The sequence below is a fragment of the Gracilinanus agilis genome, chromosome 1 (assembly GCF_016433145.1).
Source record: "Gracilinanus agilis isolate LMUSP501 chromosome 1, AgileGrace, whole genome shotgun sequence".
NCBI lineage: Eukaryota > Metazoa > Chordata > Mammalia > Didelphimorphia > Didelphidae > Gracilinanus > Gracilinanus agilis.
The window spans coordinates 219,048,032-219,060,372 of record NC_058130.1 but is presented as its reverse complement, the minus strand read 5'-3'; the positions used below and the strand labels follow the sequence as shown (position 1 = coordinate 219,060,372).

Below are 12,341 nucleotides of genomic sequence, written 5' to 3'. Positions count from 1 at the left end.
CATTTTCGACCTACTATGTATGAGCTGCTTTTGGGTGTATTTAGTTTGAAATTTTCAATGGGCAGTTGGTGATTATGACAGGAGCTCAGAAGAAACACTCCATACACATATTTGGGAGTTATCTGCATAGAGATAATGGAACCTATGAGATCCAATGAGGTCACCAAATGAGATGGTATATAGAAGGTAGGACGCATGATATAATCTTGGCGTAGAGTAACATGGATGATGAATCAGTAAAGGAAACTGAAAAGTGGTAGGTCAGGTAGGAGGATCAGGAGAGAGTAGTGTCTAAAAGAGAAAATATCCAGGAAGAGAGAGTGGTCAGCTGTGTCATAGAAAGCATTAAAATCAAGGATTTGGATTGAGAAGGAATCATTAGACTTGGTGAGAAAGAGATCATGGATAACTTCAGAGAAAGCAGTTTGAGTTGAATGATGAGGTGGGAAGTCAGACTTCTGGAGGTAAAGAGAGTAAGAGGAGGGGAAGTAGAGGTAATGAATATAGGATAGCTTTTTTTTCAAGGTGTTGATTAATGGGAGGAAATATAGGATGATAGCATGGTAGGATCTGCTGAGGGTTTTTGAGGATGGAGGAACTTGGACAAGAGATGAAAATAATGGACAATTAGGTGAGAATGGGAGAAAAGGGAGTTCTCAGTGGATAGTCTTATTTTTTGGGTTAATAACAATAACTTATAATTATATAGCACTTTAAAGTTTGCAAAACATTACTTAGTTGATGCTCACAACAAACCTAAAAAGATGCTTTATCATCTCTGTTTTACAGATGAAGAAACTGAGGCAAAAATTAGTTAAGTGGCCTATCTTGGGTTGTACAGTTAAGGGTCTGGGGCAGGATTCCAACTCAGATCTTTCTAACGTCAAGTATAGAATTCTATGTACTTTGCCATCTAGCAATCTTGTTACTGCCTAAATATAAGGCAAGGATATTACCTGTGAAGGTGCATCAATTTGTGTTAAGTCTTTATGTTTTTCTGAATTCTTTGTATTCACTTTAAAAAAATATGGTAAAATTCCATTATATTCCTGTCACAATTTGTTTCCTATTCTTTGCTGTCACAAAAAGATGCAATGGATATTTTAGCATACACAGGACCTTTATTTCTGTCTTTGACTGTCTTAGGGTATAAACTTTGCAATGGGAGCTGTAGGCCAAAGAATATGGACCTTTTAGTAATTTTTTAAAAGCATGAATCTAAATTATATGTTTGTAAAAGCTCACAGCAAGAGCATATTAAAGAGTCTGTCTTCTTGTTTAGACCCTCTAGCACTGACTGGTGCCTTTTATTTTACCTATAAAGTTGACTGAGTACTTCTTGCTCTACAGAAAAATAGCAATTATTTACCCAGCTCCATTCACATTCGCTGTTTGGCACTTAATCATTTGCTGCCACCCAGGTCTTGTCTTTCCAATTAGATTCTAAGTGTCTGGAGTCAGGCCATGTCTTGAATTGTTCTTTGTATACATACATCTGGTGCTTAGTAAGTACTAAAAGGCTACCCTCCCTGACAATGGTGCATTTGCCTTTTTAAAAATTAAATGATTTAACCTTTAACAAAGCATTTCCACATATAAAGTAAAAGAAGATTGTACACAAATGAAATCACAAATCTCCTATATGTTTAGCTTACTTTTCTTTGTATCTACAAAATAAATCTCATCCACAAGTGTCCCACAAGTTCCGGGGCACTTGTGAACAGTGCATGTCCAAATACTTGCCAGACCAAACTTTCTTGTGCCTAGATTTAGGCATGTCACTTTTCTACTCAAAACCTTTGGTAGAATCCTCCTTCCTTCGGAGAAGATTTCCAATTCCCTTGCCTGATATTTGAGTGCTTCTGTAACATGTGGCCATCTTCCTTTTTCAGCCTTATCTCATATTACCTTCTCTTTTGTTGCTCACTAGTCTCTGAATGTGCCTTAAACTGCACCTTGCCCATGTCACCCCCTCCCACCCCAGCCTTTGTTCGTACTGTTTAATTTGCCTGAAATTAGGGAACTGCCCCAATTTCTTTTACTTCACCCTCTGCTGTCTGAATTCCAAACCATCTTTTAAGGCTGAAGTCAAATGGTAGAATGTAGACAAAACCATGAGTAATGACCCAAAGGGAGTTTCGCAAATGTCAAATACCAAAAAAAAAAGGGTGGTGGTGGTGGTGGAAACAAAGATCTCCAGAAGCTAAGTCACATCTAATTGGAGGACTAGGTATGAAAGCTGTTTGTACACCTCAGTAAATCACCTTGAAATGATTTTTTTTCCCACTTCAGCAATTTAGTTGTAAAAGAAAAAGAACTTGCCAGGTCACTGTGACTTTCCCTTCCTTTTTTAAAATGTGATTTTTCAGCAGGTGAACGCTAAAACAATGGCTTTTAGGATTAAATAATCTGGAAAGGAATAATATCCAAGTAAGGCTTCTAAATCAAGACTCCTGAGGGCTTGGGGGAAAAGCTCTGGATTCAGATTCTCAGCTCTGACTGTCATTTCTTATAGGATATTGGGCAATTAATTTAATTTCTCTGAGCTTCAATTTCCTTATTTGTAACATATAAAATTACAAACTACCTATCTTACAGGGATGTTGTGAGAATGAAATGAGATCAATATGTGAAAAAGCTCTTTGTAAAATATAAAAATGCTCTCGCTCCCTTTCTCTTTCTCTGTTATATATGAAATATATTATATAGATATACTATATAGAAAATATGCCAACAGAGATATTTGATACAACATTTTATAGTCTGTGTCACCTGTAAAATTAGGGAGTTGAACTAGATGATCACTGAAGGTCCCCCCTTTCAGTTATTAAACTAAATGGTTCCATAACTTCTACCAAGCCCACCCTTTGTCTATTAGCTGGTAGTGATCCTGGGAGAAGTCAGAGAACTATTAACTTAATAGCTGAAAAGGACTTAGAGATCATCTAGTCCAACTCCTTAATTTTATAAGATGGAGCAAAGTGAGTCTCAGCTGAAACATAATTAGAATCCAAGTTTCTTGACACTCAGTGCAGGGTCCTGCCCACAATATAACCTTGATGGTTTTGTGACAGCCTGCTGGGGCAATGACATTTTTTGGCAGCAAAGAATAACAGAAACCCAGAAGAAAAATTCAGTTAAAAAAAAAACAAACCAAAAAAACCTCTTATCTTCAGTTTTAGTTATCAATTCCAAGACAGAAGTTTCAAAGGCTACACAATGGGGTAAAGTGACTTGCTCAGAGTTATCTCAGAAGTGTCTTGAGGCCAGATTTGAACAGTTCAATTCAATTTAACAAGCATTTACCAAGTTACTTGTTAATATGAGCAATACGTTAAACAGTGGAGATAAAAGTCATAAAAATAAGTGCTGTCTTAAAAGAGTTTATACTATTTGGATGTGTGAGATATTTTTAGTATGTGCAAAATATGCACAAAGTAATGTTTTGGGGGGAATATTAACACCTGAGGGGATAAGGAAAGACTTCATGTATAGGAGAGTCCAAGATTCTATGAGGCAGTGCATTTCAAAGTGATTTTTCCTTAAGCACAGTTCTTAACATATCTGTTAACTCAATGAGTAACTATCAATAAAAAAAAAAAAAAGACCCTAGTGGGGTCTCTGTGAGCTCTAGTATAAAATATAAACTGTTTGGATTTTATATAATTTGGTCCTAACCTTAGTCTTCTACCTACATTCCATGATCCAGACAAATTGGACTTTAATATGTTATTCACAACATTCTATCTCCCATCTCTGGGCCTTAGCACTAACTATCCTCCAATGCCTAGGATGCACTCTTGTATCACCTTTACCTCAGAGACTCCCTGATTTCCTTGAGGAAGCTGCCTAAATAAATGCCCTTTTCCTAATCCCCAACTGCTAGGTCCCCCCTCCCCCAACTACCTTATATTTATTATTTATACTTATGTAGCAGGACTTTGGGGTTGACCACACTCATGTAGTCTAGTTAGGTTGCTCATTCTCATTTATTCATATTCTCTCACCCCCCAATCCCCTCTCCTTCTCTCTCCCTCTTGACTTTTTACTTATTCATTCTTAGACTCTCTAAAGGTAATAAAGGGGCATGTGCTACATTAATTATTAAATTACAACATCTTTCTCATTACACATTTAGCTCTGAGTAACTCTCTTTTCCCATAAACATTTTGCTCATCTTTCTATATCAAACCCCCTAATTGGCTTGGCTTAAATAAACATCAAGGTGACTGGCTGTACTATTTATTAACAGCACTATACACAATTAAACAAAGACATAAATAATTCTTTATGATATATCAACTGTAACAAAGATCACAAAGTTATCTTTACCATCACTACAACTGCATACTTTTCAGTTCTGGGCACATAGCCCTACCATTCAATTCTCTCAGGATACTAATTAAAGTCTTTTTCCCCCCAATAATTCTCTTCATGTTTATTGACAAGATAATAATTTCTTCAGAATAAAATTTAAACTCTCAATCTCCTCACAGACTTCATGTAGAATAATAGCTAATTCTTGCCCCAAATTTTAATGCCTCTTAATGATATAGTAACAGTATCTATAGTCTTTGTGGGAAAGGGTATTGGCTGGCATTGCACAAATGTTCATCACCCTCAATAAAATGTAAGTTCCTTGAAAACAGAGATTGTTTCATTTTTCAACTTTGTCTAGTGCTTAGCACAAGTTTGGTTTTATCTTTTTTTCCAGTGTCTAGCACAGACCTGGTATACTGAAGGCTCTTAATAAATGCTCATTGACTGACTGATTTCAAGCATGGAATATAGCTTGTCTGGAGATGAAAATATCTTTAGTATCGAACAGCAAGCAAATAGGTCAATTTGTTTGTAACCCAGAATGTGTTAAGAAGAATAATGTGAAATATGTCTGGTAATAGAACCTGGAATTAGTCAGCAAAGAGACTTAAATGCCAGTTGTCAAGAGTTTAAATTTCTGGAGAGTTTAAATTTTAGTCTCCAGGTTACAATACAATTCCCTTATATTAAAGAGAAGAAAGCAGGGGTCAAAGGAGGTTAAATGACTTTCCCAGGGGTCATTGAGATAATAAGCATCAGAGACAATATTTGAACTCATATCTTCTGACTCCAGGGCCAGTATTTTCTCTCAGTTGAAACTTCCTGAGTGATATAATCAAATAAATCATTTAGGAATATCACTTTGTCAGCTGTCTGGAGTTTGGAATAGAAAGGGGAGACTGGAGGCAGGAGGAACAATGAGGAGGCTATTACAATAATGATGATGAAGCCCTGAGTTAAGGTGAGTAGAGAAGGGAATAGATATTGTTAAGGAAGAATAGACACAGACTAGAGACTGAATGGAAGCAAATTCAGGAGAGGAAAGAATCAAGTATTATGGAAATTGTGAACCTGAGTAACTGAAAGGTTGATGATACTCTGCCGTGAAATATGGAAGTTAGGAGAAGGGGTGTGCTTGAGGGGAAAGTCAATGACTTCTGTTTTGGGTATTTGAGTTTGAGATATTTATGGGATGTCTAAGTAGAGATGTCATGTAGGGTACTGGAGATGTGGGACTGGAGCTTAGGAGAAGGATGAAGACTGACACATGTAGATTTGGGAGTCTTCTGCATAGACATGGCTGAACTGGAAGTAACAGGTGAGATTACTTTTAAGCAAAAAGAGCCCAGGACAAAGTAGAAAATGCTTGGCAATCCAATAAAGGAGACCAAGGAGAAGTCATACAGGGAGGAGAAGAACTAGTAGAGAGCAGTGTCATGAAAACTATGGGAAGAAAGAGAATCAAGGAAGGAGAGTGTGTCAACAATACCAAATCCTGCAGAAAGGTTGAGAAAGATTAGGACTAAGAAAAGGTCATGGGAATGAGCAATTAAGAGAGATTATTGATAACCTCAGAGAGAATAGCTTCAGTCAAGTGGTAAGATCAGAAGTTGGTCTGCAATGGGTTGAGAAGTAATTAGAAAGTGAAGAAATATATATAATGGTAGACAACTTTTTCTAAGAGCTTGATCATGAAAGGAATGAGATATAGGATTGGGAAAATCTAAATATATTTGTAGATAGGAGGGAAAGAGTAGATAAAGAGAAACTGAACATTAGATGGGGAGGGGGGCATTTGAAGAGACCATTCTCTTTGAGGAGCCAAGAATGGAATCAAGGGCCCTTAATAAGGGAAATGAATACTTCTTTCTCAGGGACTAGAACAAAGGAGAAGAGAATTTTGAGGAATTTGAAGTGTAAAACTAAGAAGGAGCTTTTTAAATGGTCAAGTTATATTTTTAGCAAAGTATGAGGTGAGCCCCTCTGATGAGGGTGCGAGGGTATAAAGGGTATGGTACAGTTTAGGGTTGAGAGGAGAAGAAAAGTTTTGGAAGAATAAAAGGATTGCCATGCAGTCAATAGTGAAGGTTCAGTTGAGATACAACAATGGAAGTTTGTAATGGTCCCAGTAGGCAAGATTCTAAGGCTTTTTCTAATGGCATTTAGCAGTATACTGTGAAAATGAAAGGAATATTGACTATAATGAACAGTTGAATTTGTTCAAGCTTTCATTTTTCCCAGAGGTCTCTGATCCTATGGAACCTTGACATCAACAATGCTTTTGTGACTGTATCTAAGCATGAGAAATCACTGATTGCTGACAAGATGCCAACTTAATCCATACCAGACCAAATGAAACCAAGACTGGGAGTGGCCCTAGGGACTATTATAGATAAAGGGGTTGATATCTGGACCAGGAACAGCCTCAGGGATTTCCCCAGACTGGTATCATAAAACAACCAATAGAGCCTGCCCACTTCATTCAGAGCCCTTCTATGATGGTTTAGAGCAGTGATAGGCAAACTTTTTAAAGAAGGGGCCAAAGGAAAGGAAATGCTCATCTGTCAGTCTATTTCTAAAGCAACTCTTTCGAAGTTTCATTTTATTGTATCCTACTCATTGTATTCGTCAGATTAGGAATAATGTCAGCGTGGCTGATAGAACATTTCAGGGGGCCACACCTGGTAGCTGGTGAGCTCCTTTCTTAGGAGAGGAATTCCACATACATGCATGGAATTGTACTGAGAATTTAATAAAATAAAGTCTGTGCCTGTCTCTCTGGTTCTCCATGTATTTTTCTCACTTAGTTCAACTCTGGTCTGTGGGGACAGGTATTGGGTTGACAATATCAATGGGAGTGGAAAAGGTAGACGGAGTTGGAGAGGTCAAGAGATTCAAAAAAGCATAGAATCAAGGGAATCTAGAATAGAGAATAAATATCAAGTTGAATAGGTTGCCATAGAGTCAAGATGCTAAATATAAGAAAGAGAGACTAGAGAGCAAGATTGATATTCTGAGAAAGAAGAGAAGGGTGAAAGGGAATATAGGTTAAGAAAAGGGTGAAGAATAGCTATAGTGAAGCAGAGAGACATAGAAAGATTAGAGGTTATACTCTTTGAAAGGAATTGCAAAGATCTAGATTATGGAGGCCACACAATTATGGTTTAGATCAAGGGTCTGACTTTCTATATGTGACTGAGAGTTTGAAAGTATAGGAAGTTGAGGAGCCAAGAGGCCAAACTGTGTGAGGATATCAAAATGCACAATTTAGCATTGCAAGTATAAAGCTTATGACTGTATTGGAAAAGAAAACTATAGTCAGATAATGAATTCCTTGAGAAAAAAGGGAGACTTCTCCATCATGTGATCAACAAGATAGAGGACTAGACCCTCTCTGATTCTTATAATCACTCAGATTCAAAACAGAAATTATGAACCAAAGTTAAATCAATCTCAGCAGTTTCCATGGTCTAGTACACCAGGAATCCACAAGAAGGTTTAAAAAACAAATACACAAACTAATAATGCCTATTTTGAGGTCATTCAAGTGCTCCCACTTGGCAGTAAAGCTCCTGGCTGTTACTGGCAGTAAAGCTTCACTAGTTGATCTATCACCAAGACTTGCAGCAAAACCCAATTACACATTTCTGTGCCATGTCCCATCCCCAACCCTTTTGATTGTCTTGGAGATCCAGATTCCAGGCTGTGAAAATTTGCTGGAACTTCAGTAAACAGAACCACAGCAGAGTAGCAATGGCTCTCAGCCCAAGAATGAAGGAACAAAGGGAACTGGGGAATGGGGGTGGGTGGGTTTGGAATTACAGCTCTGGGCTTATAATTGAACTTACTCCCACCTCTTGATTCTACCCATTTACCCCACTATCTCTCAGAGCCTTAAACTCTAAATGAAAGAAATCATCTCAAGAGGCAAAAGCATTCAAGGGACAGCACTTTGGTTAAGTCTGGCCAGAAAGCTGAGGAACAGAGGAAATGAGCAAGCACACTATGTGAAGGTTGCATGGCATTCTAATAAACCTTAGGGAAAGATTTAAGCATTCATCTGGAATGAGTTCTGCAGTTAAACCTAGGTATGGTAAATTGTGAATTACCCATTATGGGAGGAGACTAAGATGCTTCAAGGGCTAGTACCCAGGGAAATCACCTACAGAGGGGAGGGAGTCAGAAACTGAGTAACAGAGGAAAATAAGAGAGAGAGAGAAAAAAAGAACTGAAATTATCAAAGATCTATGAAGGAAGAAAACCCAATGACTTAGAACAGAAGTGGATAAATCAAAAGGAAGAATATTAAAAGTAGAAGGAAATACAGCTGTCAATAAATAAGTTTAGGCACCTACAAATAATATTGTAAAATAAGAAAATGTCAACATTTGATGAGACAGAAGACCCTGTGGAATTTGAAGAGAATGGGGAACTACAACATGTTTTCCCTGAGTGGATTAAAGAAGATATGAGAATTACGAGAGCAGAATTTATGGTATGAACAGCAGAAATAACTGGTAGAATAAACAGAAAACTTGAATCTTGAGATGGCAAGTCTCTGCAAAGAACAATGAAAGAACTGGGAATGCAAACACAAAGAAGTGAAAGACAATCTAGAAAAAGAAAAGCAAAATGCAGTAACATTAAAAGACAATGTTCTCGATAAGTAAAATGTAAGAAACTTAAAAACAGGATATGTAGAACCAAACTAAAAATTATAGGTCTCCAGAAGAAAATGACAAGTCAAAAAAAAAATCTGAACACCATAATGCAAGAAATAATACCAGAAAGCATCTTAGAAGTTCGGAACAGAGAGAAAGACCAAATGAAAGAATTCCTGGAGAGGTGAAAGACAAGGCTACAAACTGTGACACAAAATAACATTTAACAATTCCATTAAAATGAACAAATTCCTTAAATGACTAGGAGAAAGACTTTCAAATACAAATGAAAGGAAATTTGAATAACACAAGACTATCCCAACAGTCAATAGAAAATGCAAGGGGAGGAAAAGAATGTGTTTGGAAGAGTCAGGGCCCTAGGGATTCAGCTCAGGTAAACTAGAGATCTGATGTTATCCATAAAATGAATTCTCACTAATAAAGAGGCATTTATAACATTCTTGGATGGGAAATTAGACAAGAAAAGATTCTTGAATACCAGAGACAACAAACTGATTTATGTATAGTCACTAATTTGTCTCAGTCAGAGACTCAGTTTCCACAGTCGGTCTTTGCATGCCACCAGCCTAAGTGATCAATGGTAAATCACAGAAAGGAAAGAAATTGGAAATATAAATATATACATATAAATGAGAAAAAGCTGAGAATACAAAAACATCTTCAAATCTAATGCATTATATGTTGTCTTATAAAACTTATATGAAGAGAAGAAGAATGTGTAAAAGTGGGTTCTGGCTAGTTTGGGAAAAAACATTTTCCAGGGAAGGAGAATTTTTTTGATCACATCTTAATTCAATAGTTTCTTTATTTCAAGTTGAAGCTTCCTTTGTTAATTTTTCATTAGAAGAATGTAATTTTTAAAAAAGGCATAGTAATTTTTAAAAGAAAGAATATATCTACTGAGGAAGTTGTCAAGTTCCTTATAAAACCTCTTTAGGATAAGAGACTTGAATGTAGTAAGTTATGTTGTTTCACACAGATAATCACATGAAACTCAATTTAAAATTAAAACACTTTGTTTTGCTAATGAAAATCTAGATTCTACTTATTCTAGTAAATAATGTCAAAGATAATGATATGAAAATAACTATTGATTCATTTGTTTTGATTCAGGTTAAAAATAAAACTTATATGGGGTCATTTCTAAAGACAAGAAATTGTTTATATAACCATAAGAACAGCATTAAAAAAACAAACCACCCAATAAACCATGTCTTCTGTCTCATATCAAGGCAGAAGAGCAAAAAAGACTAGGGTTAAGTGACTTACTCAAGTCAAACTTCTAGGAAATGTCTAGCCACCTAGCTGCCCAAAGAACAGTATTATAGTTGAAAGACAACTGGACTGAGAGCTAAGGAACCTGAGTTCCAGGCCCAGTTCTAGCACTAAATAGTTTTTTAAGCAAGATATGTTTAAACAAGATATGCTCTCTGGGTCTTTATTTCCTCATTTGTAAAGTAAGACGAATAAGCTTGCTGTCTGCTAAAGTCTCTTCCAATTCTTTATAATCCTATAATTTTTATTCCTCAGGGAGAATATAAGTTCTTAAGGGGTCAGAACTGTTGTATTTGTCTTTGGTATCTCTGATGTCTAAAACAGGGGTTTCTATACCTTTGGCACTTAATAAATGTTACTGGTTTGAGAACCTTCTTCCAGCTCTTTTACCGTGAAAAATCTAATAATTTCCAGAGTGGAAAATTGTATATGTAAATATATGTATGTAATGGGATGTAATATTAGGTATAAATAAATATGTAAAGTGGGGGAAAATATTTAAAGTAATGTGTAAAAATTTAAAGTGAGAAAAGTTAGCTTTGGGAGCTAATGTAATTTGAAAATTTGCAAAGTTAAAATAATTTTTGGCAAAGATAAAAAAACCTTATCAAGTTAGCACTGTTATAGAATAACTTCCTTATTTCAGAAGAAATTGTTTTCTAGTAACACTGAACACATAGCAGAAATCAACCCAGTCTTTTAGTAGGTGTTACCAACTAAATATGACTAAAAAACATTAAACATAACCATATTGCCATAACTAAATAACAAATATTTATTTTTCACCTATTATGTGAAAGGCATGTATCTTTTTTTTTTAAACCCTTACCTTCTGTTTTAGAATCAATACTAAGTACTGGTTCCAAGGCAAGAGAGGTAAAGGCTAGGCAAATAGGGTTAAGTGATTTGCCCAGGATCACACAACTAGGAAGTATCTGAGGCAAGATTTGAACCCAGGACTTCCTGTCTCTAGGGCTGGCACTCTATCCATTGAGCCAGCTGTTCCCAATGCACTGTATCTTACGTATAAAGTTTAGAAAGTCATAAACACTTACCACTAACAGCCTTCTCATAGTTTTTCCCTAGGTTTATTAAATTCCGGAGACCAGGATTGAACTGTTCCATGACATTCTAATAAACAAATAAATAAAAATCAGTTACAAAGTAAACTAAGTACATCCATAGATTTTTATGCATGAACTGATTAAGTGTAACTGACAGCCCTAGACTAGGAATATATAAATGCAGCTAATATCAATTACAAAGTAAAGAATATTGGTTTAAAAATAATTAATAGCATTTATTTCCTCACCTGGTTGAATAAGGGCACCGATTTGTCATGCTGTATGTAGCACTGGCACATTTCCAGGTGCCTGAGGGCTGGGTATGACCTCCTAACTGTAAATGGTGTGCTTTGCAGATACTCAAGTCATTAAATGTGAAAGTCCAATTCATGTGGAGTACGGGGCCCCCTGAGGTTAAGGTTCTGTCTTGGGTTTGAGCAAAGTCAGGGGAGATAGTTTTAGTGTTTAAAAAGGAAAAAAAAGACCAATTATCAGCTACCTATCTAATTTATTTGGTTGTGTTTAGTTCCACTGCCATAGAAACTTCTAAAAAGACTGGAAAAACAAAACTATGTCCTGTTTCACCCTTTGAAACATGAAATGGTACCATTTTTTTTCAAGGTTATCACTGGTATTTTTTTTGCCTTATACGAAATGTCCATGTTAGTAACATCAGAACATCACAAATGTAGGTGGTGATGAGAAGTATCATGTTGATATTATTTTAAATATTTAAAAGTCATCCTAAATATTTAAATAAATAAATTAAAAGCTAAATTAGATTTTAAATAAAAAATTTTAATATTTTAAATAATTAAATTGACAATATGAAGTCAGAAGTATGGAAAATACAAGGTTTTAATGACATTATTGTTTTGGTAGCCTAATTTCTTAATTGAAAAAATTAGTGTTTTTGTGAGGTAATTGTCCCCTAAAATTCACCTATTTATGCAAAGAAATTTTGTGTAGAATTTATATATTACTACATTGTGCATACTCA

At 35.9% G+C, this 12,341-nt stretch overlaps 1 protein-coding gene across 1 annotated transcript in view; it reads right to left on the bottom strand.

Moving 5' to 3' along the window:
• BAIAP2L1 (BAR/IMD domain containing adaptor protein 2 like 1) overlaps window positions 1–11,640 on the bottom strand; it is a 123,136-nt gene extending 111,496 nt beyond the window's left edge. The window contains exons 1-2 of the mRNA XM_044678943.1: window positions 11,590–11,640; window positions 11,333–11,408 (exon numbers count right to left, since the gene is read on the bottom strand). Of these exons, the coding sequence (XP_044534878.1) occupies window positions 11,333–11,408; window positions 11,590–11,640 (127 nt within the window). The remainder of the gene's footprint in view (window positions 1–11,332; window positions 11,409–11,589) is intronic.
• Between the last annotated feature and the right edge of the window lie 701 nt (window positions 11,641–12,341).